The sequence below is a fragment of the Cyprinus carpio genome, chromosome B1 (genome assembly GCF_018340385.1).
Source record: "Cyprinus carpio isolate SPL01 chromosome B1, ASM1834038v1, whole genome shotgun sequence".
Lineage (NCBI taxonomy): Eukaryota > Metazoa > Chordata > Actinopteri > Cypriniformes > Cyprinidae > Cyprinus > Cyprinus carpio.
In genome coordinates, this window is record NC_056597.1 from 29417096 (window position 1) to 29433571 (window position 16476).

General features: G+C 37.7%; 1 protein-coding gene and 1 long non-coding RNA gene across 2 annotated transcripts in view; both read right to left on the reverse strand.

The window, feature by feature from the left end:
- The window catches only part of LOC109081302 (uncharacterized threonine-rich GPI-anchored glycoprotein PJ4664.02-like), a 45924-nt gene that overhangs the window by 16978 nt on the left and 12470 nt on the right, over positions 1 to 16476 (reverse strand). Inside the window, 2 exon segments of the mRNA XM_042716013.1 lie at positions 6352 to 6417; positions 10319 to 10441. Of these exon segments, the coding sequence (XP_042571947.1) occupies positions 6352 to 6417; positions 10319 to 10441 (189 nt within the window).
- Positions 211 to 707, reverse strand: LOC109081307. The gene is made up of 3 exons (XR_006153791.1): positions 629 to 707; positions 472 to 533; positions 211 to 288 (listed from the first exon to the last, which is right to left on the reverse strand). It is a non-coding gene; the product is annotated as an uncharacterized LOC109081307 (long non-coding RNA).

The window sequence follows — 16476 nt, forward strand, 5'->3', positions numbered from 1 at the left end:
AGCTTGCTTGTGACCACTGCTGAACCAGATCTGTAAATAAACCATGTTTGTTTAATGTACATCAAATGTTGGCAATAAAATTACTTTTCCATTTTTAATTGTTCTCAAAACAGAAAACCAAAACTTACATGAGGTTTGAAGGAGTCACAGAGAAAACCGGTTGTTGTTCCTGGAAGCACTGTTGTAGTAGTTGAAAGATGGAAAACATTTAGGAAGCTAACTGGTTGTATGGAATCTCCATCCTGGAAGGTGTAGTCCATCCTGCCATGAATCTGATTTGAAGTGCTCCTACAGAACAAGCAGAAGATATATGTAAGGGACTTTAATCCACATCTTCAAAAAGTTTGGATTTTCTTTTTTTTCTGTAATTCTCATTTTCTGTAATTCTTATTTTAAGCTTAGCTTATTTTAAGCCAAGCTAAAATTTGAGAACACATGAAATAAAGATTGTGAAGTGAGTTTGCATCTTACGTGAAGTTGGAGGACTTTGGTTTGAAAACTTGCTTGCCAGGTTCATTCAGAAGAGTGTTCAGCTGCAGGAAGAAAAAAAATCAAGCCATTCATCAACCTCTGGTGAAAATTTACACTGGTCCCAAACTTCACCTATGTGTTAATGCTAGTTTCTTACTGCATTATTGACAACATCTTGCACTTGCACATAACTGCTGTTTCTTAGCTCAGGATCCTCAGGCATGCTGATATTATTCAAACTAATATTAAAGATGACAGCATAGGAAGTTTCAGAGATTTCTGTTTGGAAAGAGACATCCAGTTTCGATCAGCTAAAGTTTCACATATTTCACTGGTTGAAAATTTCATAAATTAAATGACTTTACATTCATAATGAAGAAACTTACTCTCATAGGTAAAACTGTCAATCTTCAGTGATTCATTGAGTTGGGACTTTCTAGATTCATGAAGATAACTAATAGCACCTAGGACCAAAGTTTCAGTGGGCAGGGATGACAAAGAAGAGAATATAAATTTGGTTGTGACTGTTGCTGCACCGGACACATTTGTTGGCAATGTTTTGGGTATGTTTGAAGTTTCTGGTTGCAAACTTGAAGTACTTTGAAGTGTTGCATCTGCTTTTGTTGTATTGTTCAGAGGTGTAGTATTGCTAGTAAGAGTTTCAGCTGCTATTGGTTTTATGGATGTGTGACCTGAAATTGTAGATGCTGGTGATGTTGACGTATTGTTGTTTGGACCTGATGCTATTGGAAATTCTGGAAATTCTGCTGTGTTAGTGAACCTGTAATAATTCCAGTGGTAGTTGTTGATGCAGTTGTGGTTTCTGAATCCAAGTTTGGGCTTGAAGTTGTTTTGGTTGAAAGTGCAAGTGTGGCTGGAGCAGAAGATGTACTGGTAAAAGCGACAGTTGTTTTTAAAAGATCTCCTGATGTTAGTTGAAAGGCAGTTGTTGTTTGAGTTGCAGTTGAGCTTGGAATGGTGGCAGTTGCTGTGCTTGGAGCTGTAGCTGAGATATCAGCTGGAACTGTAGTGGTGGCCAGAACATTCATGGTTGTAATGGGGTGCAGATGGGGTTCTTGGAGATTCAGTTGTTTTTGTTGGAGTTAAAGTTGGTAATATAGTTACATGTGATGAGGAGATAGGCAAAATTGTTACAGCAATAGTTATGATCTCTGGAGACACAGTTGTGATTATTGGAGGTGCATTTGTCGTGGTAATGAGTGTTGCCTGGCTTAGAGCTGGAACTGTATTTGTGAAAGCAACAGTTGTGCTTGATAGAGGTACAGTTGTTATTTGGAATGCAGTTGTTGTTGCCACTGAAGGAGTGTTCTTGCTTGATGTTGTTGGATCATTAGTTGTTTTAGATGTGGTTGATGAAGCTGTAGTTGCGGTCTCTGCTGTTGTACTTTCTGAAGTTGTAGGCAGTGTTGTTGAAGTAATGGGTGTGGTTTCTGTACTCACAACTGTGGAGGTGGGAGTTTCATTAGTTGGGGATGCTGTAGTTATTGATCTTGTTACAGGTGCAGTTGTTTCTGAAGATGTAGGCATTGTTGAAGTAAGAGTTGTGGATTCAGAAGTTACAGCTGTTGATGTTGTTGGATCATGTGTTGCAGTAGATGTGGTTGATAAAGCTGTAGTCGTGGTTTCTGCTGTTGTACTTTCTGAAGTTGTAGGCAGTGTTGTTGAAGTAGTAGTTGTGGTCTCTGTACTCACAACTGTGGTTGTTGGAATTTCGCTAGTTGACAATCCTTTAGTTGCTGATGTTGTTACAGGTGCAGTTGTTTTTCTGAAGATGTAGGTATTGTTGTTGAAGTAAGAGTTGTGGATTCTGAAGTTACAGCTGTTGATGTTGTTGGATTGTTTGTTGTTGTAGATGTGGTTGATGAAGCTGTAGTTGTGGTTTCTGCTGGTGGTACTTTCTGAAGTTGTAGGCAGTGTTTTCTGAGGTAGTAGTTGTGGTCTCTGTACTCACAACTGTGGTTGTTGGAATTTCCCTAGTTGACAATCCTTTAGTTGTTGTTATTCTTACAGGTGCAATTGTTTCTGAAGATGTAGGTATTGTTGTTGAAGTAAGAGTTGTGGATTCTGAAGTTACAGCTGTTGATGTAGCTGGATTGTTTGTTTTTGTAGATGTGGTTGATAAAGCTGTAGTCGTGGTTTCTGCTGTTGTACTTTCTGAAGTTGTAGGCAGTGTTGTTGAAGTAGTAGTTGTGGTCTCTGTACTCACAACTGTGGTTGTTGGAATTTCGCTAGTTGACAATGCTTTAGTTACTGAAGTTGTTACAGGTGCAGTTGTTTTTGAAGATGTAGGCATTGTTGTTGAAGTAAGAGTTGTGGATTCTGAAATTACAGCTGTTGATGTTGTTGGATAGTTTGTTGATGTAGATATAATTGATGAAGCTGTAGGTAGTTGTGGTTTCTGTTGTTGTACTTTCTGAAGTTGTAGGCAGTGTTGTTGTTGAAGTAGTAGTTGTGGTCTCTGTACTCACAACTGTGGTTGTTGGAATTTCGCTAGTTGACAATCCTTTAGTTGCTGATGTTGTTACAGGTGCAGTTGTTTCTGAAGTAGGTATCGTTGATGAAGCTGTAGTTGTGGTTTCTGCTGTTGTACTTTCTGAAGTTGTAGGCAGTGTTTCTGAGTAGTAGTAGTTGTGGTCTCTGTACTCACAGCTGTGGTTGTTGGAATTTCACTAGTTGACAATCCTTTAGTTGCTGTTATTCTTCTTACAGGTGCAATTGTTTCTGAAGATGTAGGTATTGTTGTTGAAGTAAGAGTTGTGGATTCGGAAGTTACAGCTGTTGATGTTGCTGGATTGTTTGTTTTTGTAGATGTGGGTTGATGAAGCTGTAGTTGTGGTTTCTGCTGTTGTACTTTCTGAAGTTGTAGGCAGTGTTGTTTGAAGTAGTCGTTGTGGTCTCTGTACTCACAACTGTGGTTGTTGGAATTTCGCTAATTGACAATCCTTTAGTTGCTGATGTTGTTTACAGGTGCAGTTGTTTCTGAAGATGTAGGTATCGTTTGTTGAAGTAAGAGTTTGTGGATTCTGAAGTTACAGCTGTTGATGTTGCTGGATTGTTTTGTTGTTGTAGATGTGGTTGATGAAGCTGTAGTGGTGGTTTCTGCTGTTGTACTTTCTGAAGTTGTAGGCAGTGTTGCTGAAGTAGTAGTTGTGGTCTCTGTACTCACAATTGTGGTTGTTGGAATTTCACTAGTTGACAATCCTTTAGTTGCTGTTATTCTTACAGGACCAATTGTTTCTGAAGATGTAGGTATTGTTGTTGAAGTAAGAGTTGTGGATTCTGAAGTTACAGCTGTTGATGTAGCTGGATTGTTTGTTTTTGTAGATGTGGTTGATGAAGCTGTAGTTGTGGTTTTTTGCTGTTGTACTTTCTGAAGTTTGTAGGCAGTGTTGTTGAAGTAATCGTTGTGGTCTCTGTACTCACAACTGTGGTTGTTGGAATTTCGCTAGTTGACAATCCTTTAGTTGCTGATGTTGTTACAGGTGCAGTTGTTTCTGAAGATGTAGGTATCGTTGTTGAAGTAAGAGTTGTGGATTCTGAGTTACAGCTGTTGATGTTGCTGGATTGTGTTGTTGTTGTAGATGTGGTTGTGGATCTGAAGCTGTAGTTGTGGTTTCTGCTGTTGTACTTTCTGAAGTTGTAGGCAGTGTTTCTGAGGTAGTAGTTGTGGTCTCTGTACTCACAACTGTGGTTGTTGGAATTTCACTAGTTGACAATCCTTTAGTTGCTGTTATTCTTACAGGTGCAATTGTTTCTGAAGATGTAGGTATTGTTGTTGAAGTAAGAGTTGTGGATTCTGAAGTTACAGCTGTTGATGTTGCTGGATTGTTTGTTTTTGTAGATGTGGTTGATGAAGCTGTAGTTGTGGTTTCTGCTGTTGTACTTTCTGAAGTTGTAGGCAGTGTTGCTGAAGTAGTAGTTGTGGTCTCTGTACTCACAACTGTGGTTGTTGGAATTTCGCTAGTTGACAATCCTTTAGTTGCTGATTTTGTTACAGGTGCAGTTGTTTCTGAAGATGTAGGTATCGTTGTTGAAGTAAGAGTTGTGGATTCTGAAGTTACAGCTGTTGATGTTGCTGGATTGTTTGTTGTTGTAGATGTGGTTGATGAAGCTGTAGTTGTGGTTTCTGCTGTTGTACTTTCTGAAGTTGTAGGCAGTGTTTCTGAAATAGTAGTTTGTGGTCTCTGTACTCACAATTGTGGTTGTTGGAATTTCACTAGTTGACAATCCTTTAGTTGCTGTTTATTCTTACAGGTGCAATTTGTTTCTGAAGATGTAGGTGCTGTTGTTGAAGTAAGAGTTGTGGATTCTGAAGTTACAGATGTTGATGTTGCTGGATTGTTTGTTTTTTGTAGATGTGGTTGATGAAGCTGTAGTTGTGGTTTTCTGCTGTTGTACTTTCTGAAGTTGTAGGCAGTGTTTCTGAAATAGTAGTTGTGGTCTCTGCACTCACAATTGTGGTTGTTGGAATTTCACTAGTTGACAATCCTTTAGTTGCTGTTATTCTTACAGGTGCAATTGTTTCTGAAGATGTAGGTATTGTTGTTGAAGTAAGAGTTGTGGATTCTGAAGTTACAGCTGTTGATGTAGCTGGATTGTTTGTTTTTGTAGATGTGGTTGATGAAGCTGTAGTTGTGGTTTCTGCTGTTCTATTTTCTGAAGTTGTAGGCATTGTTGTTTTTTTTGTAGTTGTGGTCTCTGTACTCACAACTGTGGTTGTTGGAATTTCGCTAGTTGACAATCCTTTAGTTGCTGATGTTGTTACAGGTGCAGTTGTTTCTGAAGATGTAGGTATTGTTGTTGAAGTAAGAGTTGTGGATTCTGAAGTTACAGCTGTTGATGTTGCTGGATTGTTTGTTGTTTTGTAGATGTATCGTTGATGAAGCTGTAGTTGTGGTTTCTGCTGTTGTACTTTCTGAAGTTGTAGGCAGTGTTTCTGAGGTAGTAGTTGTGGTCTCTGTACTCACAATTGTGGTTGTTGGAATTTCACTAGTTGGACAATCCTTTAGTTGCTGTTATTCTTACAGGTGCAATTGTTTTTCTGAAGATGTAGGCATTGTTGTTGAAGTAAGAGTTGTGGATTCTGAAGTTACAGCTGTTGATGTTGTTGGATTGGTTGGTTTTTGTAGATGTGGTTGATGAAGCTGTAGTGTTGTGTTTTCTGCTGTTGTACTTTCTGAAGTTGTAGGCAGTGTTTTTGAAGTAAATCGTTGTGTTTCTCTGTACTCACAACTGTGGTTGTTGGAATTTCGCTAGTTGACAATCCTTTAGTTGCTGAATTGTTGTTACAGGTGCAGTTGTTTTCTGAAGATGTAGGTATCATTGTTGAAGTAAGAGTTGTGGATTCTGAAGTTACAGCTGTGTTATGTTGCTGAAGGAGACCAGCGGGAGATTGCTGTTGATGAAGCTGTAGTTGTGGTTTCTGCTGTTGTACTTTCTGAAGTTGTAGGCAGTGTTTCTGAAATAGTAGTTGTGGTCTCTGCACTCACAATTGTGGTTGTTGGAATTTCACTAGTTGACAATCCTTTAGTTGCTGTTATTCTTACAGGTGCAATTGTTTTCTGAAGATGTAGGTATTGTTGTTGTTGAAGTAAGAGTTTCTGGATTCTGAAGTTACAGCTGTTGATGTTGCTGGATTGTTTGTTTTTGTAGATGTGGTTGATGAAGCTGTAGTTGTGGTTTCTCTGCTGTTGTACTTTCTGAAGTTGTAGGCAGTGTTGCTGAAGTAGTAGTTGTGGTCTCTGTACTCACAACTGTGGTTGTTTGGAATTTCGCTAGTTTGACAATCCTTTTAGTTGTTGATATTGTTACAGGTGCAGTTGTTTCTGAAGATGTAGGTATCGTTGTTGAAGTAAGAGTTGTGGATTCTGAAGTTACAGCTATTGATGTTGCTGGATTGTTTGTTGTTGTAGATGTGGTTGATGAAGCTGTAGTTGTGGTTTCTGCTGTTGTACTTTCTGAAGTTGTAGGCATTGTTGTGGAAGCAATAGTTGTGGTTTCTGTACTCACAACTGTGGTTGTTGGAATTTCGCTAGTTGACAATCCTTTAGTTGCTGATGTTGTTACAGGTGCAGTTGTTTCTGAAGATGTAGGTATCGTTGATGAAGCTGTAGTTGTGGTTTCTGCTGTTGTACTTTCTGAAGTTGTAGGCAGTGTTTCTGAAGTAGTAGTTGTGGTCTCTGTACTCACAACTGTGGTTGTTGGAATTTCACTAGTTGACAATCCTTTAGTTGCTGTTATTCTTACGGGTGCAGTTGTTTCTGAAGATGTAGGTATTGTTGTTGAAGTGAGAGTTGTTGATTCTGAAGTTACAGCTGATGATGTTGTTGGTTTGTTTGTTTTTGTAGATGTGGGTTGATGAAGCTGTAGTTGTGGTTTCTGCTGTTGTACTTTCTGAAGTTTGTAGGCAGTGTTGTTGAAGTATAGTAGTTGTGGTCTCTGTACTCACAACTGTGGTTGTTGGAATTTTCGCTAGTTGACAATCCTTTAGTTGCTGATGTTGTTACAGGTGCAGTTGTTTCTGAAGATGTAGGTATCGTTGATGAAGCTGATGAAGTTTGTAGTTGTGGTTTCTGCTGTTGTACTTTCTGAAGTTGTAGGCAGTGTTTCTGAAATAGTAGTTGTGGTCTCTGCACTCACACTGTGGTTGTTGGAATTTCACTAGTTGACAATCCTTTAGTTGCTGTTATTCTTACAGGTGCAATTGTTTTTTGAAGATGTAGGCATTGTTGTTGAAGTAAGAGTTGTGGATTCTGAAGTTACAGCTGTTGATGTTGCTGGATTGTTTGTTTTTTTAGATGTGGTTGATGAAGCTGTAGTTGTGGTTTTTCTGCTGTTGTACTTTCTGAAGTTGTAGGCAGTGTTTCTGAGGTAGTAGTTGTGGTCTCTGTACTCACAACTGTGGTTGTTGGAATTTCACTAGTTGACAATCCTTTAGTTGCTGTTATTCTTACAGGTGCAATTGTTTCTGAAGATGTAGGTATTGTTGTTGAAGTAAGAGTTGTGGATTCTGAAGTTACAGCTGTTGATGGGCTTGGATTGTTTTGTTTTTGTAGATGTGGTTGATGAAGCTGTAGTTGTGGTTTTTCTGCTGTTGTACTTTCTGAAGTTGTAGGGAGTGTTTCTGAAGTAGTAGTTGTGGTCCTCTGTACTCACAACTGTGTGTTTGTTGGAATATGTTTCTTTAGTTGCCTGACAATCCTTTAGTTGCTGTTATTCTTACAGGTGCAAGATTGTTTCTGAAGATGTAGTGTATTGTGTTGAAGTAGAGTTGTGGATTCTGGAGTTTTGTTTACAGCTGTTGATGTTGCTTGGATTGATTGTTTGTGTTTTGTAGATGTTGTAGTGATGAAGCTGTAGTTGTGGTTTCTATTGTTGTACTTTCTGAAGTTGTAGGCATTGTTGTTGAAGTAATAGTTTGTGGTTTTTCTGTACTCACAACTGTGGTGGTGGAATTTTCAGTAGTTGAGGATGCTGTAGTTATTGATGTTGTTACAGGTTGTTGAGTTGTTGGTTCTGAAGATGTAGGCATTGTTGTTGAAGTAAGAGTTGTGGATTCTGAAATTACAGCTGTTGATGTTGTTGGATTGTTTGTTTTTGTAGATGTGGTTGTGATGAATCTTTAGTTGTGGGGTCCTTCTGCTGTTGTACTTTTTGAAGTTGTAGGAATATTTTGTTGAAGTAAGTGTTAGGGATTCTGAAGTGTTTACTACTGTTGATGTTGTTGGATTGTTTGTTATTGTAGATGTGGTTGATGAAGCTGTAGTGGTGGTTTCCACTGTTGTACTTTCTAAAGTTGTAGGCAATGTTGTTGAAGAAGTGTAGGTGTGGTCTCTGTACTTACAACTGTGGTTGTGGGAATTTCCAGTAGATGAGGAAGCTTTAGTTACTTGATGTTTTTTACGGTGCAGTTGTATCTGAAGATGTTAAGCAGAAGTTGTTGAAGTAAGAGTTGTCTCTGGATTCTGAAGTTACTGCTAGTTGTGATGTTGTTGGATCATTTGTTTTTTGTAGATGTGGTTGATGAAGCTTTAGTTGTAGGCAGTGGATTGCTGAAGTAATGGTGTGTTGTGGTTTTTGTTCCTCACAACTGTGGTGGTGGGGGATTTCAGTAGATTGAGGAAGAAGCTGTAGTTACTGATGTTTTCACAGGTGCAGTTGTTTCTGAAGATGTAGGCATAGGTTGTTGAAGTTGTCGCTAGTTGTGGTTGTTCAGAAGTTACAGCTGTTGATGTTGTTGGAATCGTGTTTTGTTGTTGTAGATGTGGTTGATGAAGCTGCAGTTGTGGTCTCTGCTGTTGTACTTTCTGAAGTTGTAGTGCAGTGTTGCTGAAGTAGTAGTTGTGGTCTCTGTACTCACAACTGTTGTTGGAATTTTCGCTAGTTGACAATCCTTTAGTTACTGATGTTGTTACAGGTTGCAGTTGTGTTTCTGAAGATGTAGGTATCGTTTGTTGAAGTAAGAGTTGTGGATTCTGATGTTACAGCTGTTGATGTTGCTGGATTGTTTGTTTTTGTAGATGTGATTGATGAAGCTGTAGTTGTGGTTTCTGCTGTGTTGTACTTTCTTAAGTTGTAGGCAGTGTTGTTGAAGTATTAGTTGTTGGTTTTCTGTACTCACAACTGTGGTTTGTTGGGGAATTTCGCTAGTTGACAATTCTTTAGTTGCTGATGTGTGTACAGGTGAAGTTGTTTCTGAAGATGTAGGTATCGTTGTTGAAGCTGCAGTGTGGTGTTCTCTGCTGGTTGTACTTTCTGAAGTTGTAGGCAGTGTTGCTGAAGTAGTAGTTGTGGTCTCTGTACTCACAACTGTGGTTGTTGCTGAATTTCGCTAGTTGACATCCTTTAGTTGCTGATGTTGTTACAGGTGCAGGTTGTTTTCTGAAGATGTAGGTATTGTTGTGTTTGAAGTAAGAGTTGTGGATTCTGAAGTTACAGCTGTTGAGGTTGCGGGATTGTTTGTTTTTGTAGATGTGGTTGATGAATCTTTAGTTATGGTCTCTGCTGTTGTACTTTTTGAAGTTTGTAGGAATTGTTGTTGAAGTAAGTGTTAGGGATTCTGAAGTTACTGCTGTTGATGTTGTTGGATTGTTTGTTATTGTAGATGTGGTTGATGAAGCTGTAGTGGTGGTTTCCACTGTTGTAATTTCTAAAGTTGTAGGCAATGTTGTTGAAGTAATAGGTGTGGTCTCTGTACTTACAACTGTGGTTGTGGGAATTTCAAGTAGATGAGGAAGCTTTAGTTACTGATGTTGTTACAGGTGCAGTTGTATCTGAAGATGTAAGCATAGTTGTTGTCTGAAGTCAATGTGTTGTTGTAAAGAGTTTGTGGATTCTGAAGTTACTGCTGCTGATGTTGTTGGTTCATTTGTTTGTTGTAGATGTGGTTGATGAAGCTTTAGTTGTAGGCAATGTTGTTGAAGTAATAGTTGTGGGTTTCAGTCCTCACAACTGTGGTGGTGGGAATTTCAGTAGTTGAGGATGCTGTAGTTACTGATGTTGTTACAGGTGCGGTTGTTTCTGAAGATGTAGGCATTGTTGATGTAAGAGTTTGTGGATTCTGAAGTTACAGCTGCTGATGTCGTTGGATCATTTGTTGTTTTGTTTGTTTTTTTTTGATGAAAGCTGTAGTTGCGGTCTCTGCTGTTGTACTTTCTGAAGTTGTAGGCAGTGTTGTTGAAGTAATGCGTGTGGTTTCGGTCCTCACAACTGTGTTGGTGGGAATTTCAGTAGTTGAGGATGCTGTAATTACTGATGTTGTTACAGGTGCAGTTGTTTCTGAAGATGTAGGCATTGTTGAAGTAAGAGTTGTCGATTCTGAAGTTACTGCTATTGATGTTGTTGGATCATTTGTTGTTGTAGATAAAGTTGATGAAGCTGTAGTTGTGGTTTCTATTGTTGTACTTTCTGAAGTTGTAGGCATTGTTGTTGAAGTAATAGTTGTGGTTCTCTGTACTCACATCTGTGGTTGTGGACTTTGACTTTTTGAGGATGCTGTATTTACTTGATGTTGTTTCTGTGACGGTTGTTACTGAAAGATGTAGGCATTGTTGATGTAAGAGTTGTGGATTCTGAAGATATTGAGTGTAGGCATTGTGTGTTGTAAGATTGTGGGATGGGTTCTGATGTTGTACAGCCTGTAAAGGTTGTAGCCCAGATTTGCTGTAGTTGTTTGTGGTGTCTGCTGGATCTGGGTTTGATGCAGTTGAGTAGTTGTGGTTTCTGCTGTTGTACTTTTTGAAGTTGTAGGCATTGTTGTTGAAGCAATTGTTGTGGATTCTGAAGTTACTGCTATTGATGTTGTTGGATCATTTGTTGTTGTAGATGTTATGCTTTTTTGTTGAAGCAATTTTTTCTGCTGATGTACTTTTTGAAGTTGTAGGCATTGTTGTTGAAGTAAGTGTTGTGGATTCTGAAGTTACTGCTATTGATGTTGTTGGATCATTTGTTGTTGTAGATTTAGGTGACAAAGCTGTAGTTGTAGGCAGTGTTGTTGAAGTAGTAGTTGTGGTCTCTGTACTCACAACTGTGGTTGTTGGAATTTCACTAATTGACAATCCATTAGTTGTTGATATTTTTACAGGGTACAGTTGTTTCTGAAGATGTAGGTATTGTTGTTGAAGTTAGAGTTGTGGATTCTGAAGTTACAGCTGTTGATGTTGTTGGATCGTTTGTTGTTGTAGATGTGGTTGATGAAGCTATAGTTGTGGTTTCTGCTGTTGTACTTTTTGAAGTTGTAGGCAGTGTTGTTGAAGTAATGGCTGTTGTTTCGGTCTTCACAACTGTGGTGGTGGAAATTTCAGTAGTTGAGGATGCTGTAGTTGTTGATGTTGTTACAGGTGCAGTTGTTTCTGATATGTAGGCATAGTTGTTTGAAGTAAGAGTTGTGGGATTCTGATGTTACAGCTGTTGATGTTTTTGGATCGTTTGTTGTAGATGTAGTTAATGAACCTGTAGTTGTGGTTTCCACTGTTTTAACTGTAGCAGTGGAATGTTCAGTTGTGGTTGTGGATGCAGTATTTGGTTGTTTCAGCTACTTTTGTCTTTTCTGAAGATGTAGTCATGGTTGTTGAAGCAAGTCTTTCTGTATTTATAACCATTGTTGCACCTGAAGAATCTGATGAGGTTTGGAGCTGGTTTTGCTGAGGTTGAAGTGGCAAGTACAGTTGTTCTTTCTGAAGCCGTATATCCTGAAGTTGAAGACTCCATTTTTGAAGCACTGGATTTTAAAAAGAAAAATATAATAAATTATATACCTTTTAAATTATTATTAACTTAAAAAAAAAAAAAAACATGTTTGTATTAGATTAAAAAAGTAATGACTAGTGGTGGGCCGTTATCGGCGTTAACGTGCTGCATTAACGTGAGACTCTTATCGGGCGATAAAAAAATATCGCCGTTAATCTATTCTCAAAGTTGGGTTGGGAGCTGGGTCTACTACACAAGCTATGATGATTTCACCTTGATTTTTAGCGCGGATGTATAGGCTAACCTAGCCGAATTGCACTGTAGGGGGCGAGAACGAGTCTTTCGAACCTGTGTGTATGCCTACTGTGAAATTACCACATCAAACGTGACGTGCTAACAATTGATGCAGCTATGAACCCGCTGGGTTTGCTTCAGGGAAAAAAAAATATTTTAAGAAGCCTTCCCAATGGAAATGTCGACAAGACTCACGCCTGGTTCACACTCTGTCTGCAGTGCGTATGCAGTCCGTGTGTGTGGTGCAAAAGCAGCATGGACTCATTGTGCTTTCACACAGGAAGCGTTTGAACTGCCGCTACTTTTGACGTGTGAAAAAAAAAACAAACCAGTTTGTCTTTCTTCCAGGAAAAAAAAAAAAATGCATATTGTTAAAACTCAAACTTGCTACTTTATCTAAAGGTTTCGTTTTTCTGCTGTCCATATAAAGTGGCATAGATCATTGTGTCCTTTTGCACTAAAGCTTTGATACAAGCAATTGCCTCTTTGAACCTTGTTTTTATAAAGGGCATATATTATGTTGCCTCTTATCTAAAGGTCTTTGTTATTTGTTTAAACCTAGCCAAAAACCCATGTGTTGCATGTGAAACACAGTAGGCTTTAATTAGTATACATTATTGTGAAATTACTGCATTTCAATGTCAACCATGTTAATTTTTCTACCGCGAACAATGTGCTATCACTTTAATTCAGCGCGTGCAGCACAGCAAAAATAGATTCGGTACGTAAACGATGGCTGCACTGCTGCAGACGCACCGCTCCTGGAACGCACGGACGGACCGCAACCGCATGAACGCTGGAATCCGTTTACATGGGTGCGTAAAAAAATATGCAACTGCAGACGGAGTATGTGTGAAAACAGGGCGTAAGGTTGTTTTGCACCTTGTGCAATGCGGAATTTAGTTTACTGTAGGAGTTCTTCCGTCTCAAGTACCACCTAAACGTAAAGCATCCCTTAGCTGATGCGGAAGATGCCGGGCCAAGCACTGATGTAGCGCAGGGGAAGAGTCGTCGTCAAACTTCTATGTTTGAGTGCAGCACAGGCTCTATCAGTACTAACAAGTACATCTTATTGAACATATTTTATTTTCATCACCAATTATTATAGTAGTAAAACAGCTTTCTCAAGCAGTTTGTGATGCATTTTGGAAACAGGAGATGAGCCCCTGGTCTAATGCGCCACCTGGTTTGAGAAACCCGTTCTCAAAGATTTACTTCAAATTAGCCATTTTAATCTAGATTAATCTAGATTAATTCCAAGATTACAGTGAGATTAATCTAGATTAAAAAAAAAATGAATCTATGCCCACCACTAGTAATGACACATAATTGAAATCCAAACAATCACTTACCCAACTCTAGTCGCAGAATGAATAGCACACCACACAAACACTGTAAAGAGAAACAAATTCCTGAAAATCTTTCAAGAATCTTTGTTTATGTTTAGCCAAAAGAAAGTAGAACACATTCTATATTCCATATACATATTCCATTAATATGATAATTACACACACATTTTACATTTACAATACTTACAACAGGGTGAATAAAAGTTTCCTTGTGCCATCCTGACTAGAAAGAAAAAAACTGCTGAAAGAGGATACAAGACATTAGATATTATTTTAATTTGTTGTCCAATTGATAATTTTATCTTTCATAAAATAATATCTACAAATGAGTAAAATTTCTGATCAGCAATTTGAGTTACACTAAGGTAGTGCAATAAAATAAACAAAAACTTAGCGGATATTAGTATCTATAGCTGGGCTTTTGTGATTGCAGCCAATGAAAATGCTTCTTTATAGGTGCATGTCCTACTACTTGGTGAGTGATGTATTTTCAACAAAGTACAACATGTTCCTGGATCAAAATCCTTGTTGATCCTGGAACAACATTCCAATCAACCAATCAGAATTGAGATATAACTTTTCAGGAAATATCTGTTTTAGGCATAAAATCATGGTTAGGTGCTTCTACACCCTTGCATATCAGCTATCATGTCCCAATGATTTAGGAATAAATTATGGATAAGGTTCTAGGTTTAGGGAGAGGGATTGGGTTAAGTCTATATTTCTGGACAATAATGTTGATCCAGGATCATCAAAAATATTGATCCAGAAACATGTCTTACTTGGCAAAATCACGGCAAACCCCTACTCCTTACAGAACAGATTGTAAAACCAGACTGCTTCAGGTAGAATAATCTAGGATAAAATCTGAACACCTTACTTTAACATCTAATTCTAACAGATGCAATAAAAGAAATTTTTATATGGACAAAGCTGTAAGCGTACCTGAAATTTTCCAGGTTTTTAATGTAAGCTCTGTCTAAAAATAGTGTAGTCTAGCCCAAATTACCTCGCATTTCCATTAATGAGACGCATGTAGAGTGAAAATAGTATTATAAACTACCACACTTCCACAAGCACGCAACAGATCCAGAAACGCACATGGTAATCCCAGACATACAAGTGAGTCTGTGTTTGTGCTCTGGAGAGCATCGAAGGTTTCATTTTACAACGTGTTACCTAGCAGCTTTGAGCAGTGAAGCCAATAACAGACATATCTGTTTGATTTCTTTGAATGCGTGTGCCAATCAGAGGCATTTGAATCACTCAGTTTCTTTTTTTTTTTTGTCTGAGTTGCCTGAAGGATTAATCAGTACTGATCCTCTCATTATAAAAAAAAGTGTAGAGACAATGTATAAGATATTCATTGTGGGCAGTAGCTGTAACAAGTTTGTGAGATGAACTGAGATGAGTGACGGCTTTTGTTTTTTTCAATGTTTATAAGAACATGATATGATATTGATTTTTATACAACAGTTCAATCGAAACGAGAAGTTGATATTAATTGGCTACATTTTAGGAAAAACACTGTTGTCTGTCGACTTTTGCTCTATTTTATCAATGGAAATAAGTTCCAAAAACGTCACAGCTGACCTGTTCAATTCTCCAAGCTGTGTTTCGTTTATAATGAATCGTGTGTTTTGAAAGAATCTAGTGAGGTCAATGTTTTCAGTCACCCATGGTCATAAAAACGGAGTCACTCGCTTGTGTTCATGAATGAATCAGCTGTAATTAATAAATGCATTTCATGCCACCTTTGAGCCTCATTAAACAGTGTAAATATACCGAAATAGCCTACCACTCATGTGTGCTTCTGTGCACCTATGTAGTGCAAAGATTTTGATGATACTGATTTCCTTTGGTTGATAACCCATTCTTCCTGATCTTGTTTAATTATTTTTTTTTCATTCTTTTTTTTTTTTTTTTTAAGAAACGTTTGGTAATATACATTTGTGATTTTGATATTTAATAGGTTAGAAAAAAATGGCACTACTAGTAATATACATATGGCCTCATAATGGTACAGGTAAAAATTTTTTTTTTCATTGATCGTTAGGTTCTCCGGATATTGTTTGACTCTGCTATATATATATAATTACTATATATATAATATATAATATAGATATAGTATATATATTATATAATATATATATATATATAAACCCATAAACACACACAAACACACACACACACACACAACGATATATAGTATATCGGGTCGAGGGTAGGGATATATATAATTTAAATATTTTACTTTTAAGTTAAAGCGCTCATTCACATTTTTGCCAATGTTTATAATTAAATACGAAATGCATTTATATAGATGCATGGAAAAAGATTTGCGAGTGGTCGAGGCTCTCGTGATGTCCAGTGTCCAGTAACTTTTCGCGTGCTTTAGGAGACCCTGGATAACGTTCCTTCGGATCGGATGAAATATTTTTTTTTTTTTTCAGTTATATTTGCTACAAGAGTTTTTTAATAGAAACCTTTTTTTTTTCTTTATCTATAAAAGAAAAAATCTGTAACGCATGTAAATTAAAATGTATAGCATATAAATTTGTGTACTCATATGCTTTTTTAAATAATTGACCTACCTTCTCTACCGTCTCCCGCTCTTCAAAGTCTAACCATGAATAACGAACAATATTCCTTACAATAGTCCTTGCTCTATGTGATGCGTGTTTTCGTTCAAAATGTACAGACTGACAAGACAAAATTGGGCCAGGTAAATATAAGGTGGTGTTGACACGTTTGTAAAGTAGGTGCTGTGGTAGGTCTAAAAAGGTGTAATTTTGGTGACGAATCTCTGTAGCGCGCGCACTACAGCATCATATTTACGGTCTAACTCTGTAAACAATAAGGGTGGTATCCAGCAAGTTACGTTAAAGAAAAAATGTGTTATGTCGTGAAAAGGTTGCGATAAACGTTTTACGTACCTCATAGGGTTTTATTACAGTAAACCTAGATCTGAAAGAAGAACATGACACAAGTTAATCACAAAAGCTAATCTATTTAGGCTGTTACCAAGTTCGAATTGCAATATCTATATATATATATATATATATATATATATATATATATATATATATATGGATACTATAACACAACATATATACAGAGGTTATATTGGGAGGCTAGAAATAGCTATATATAT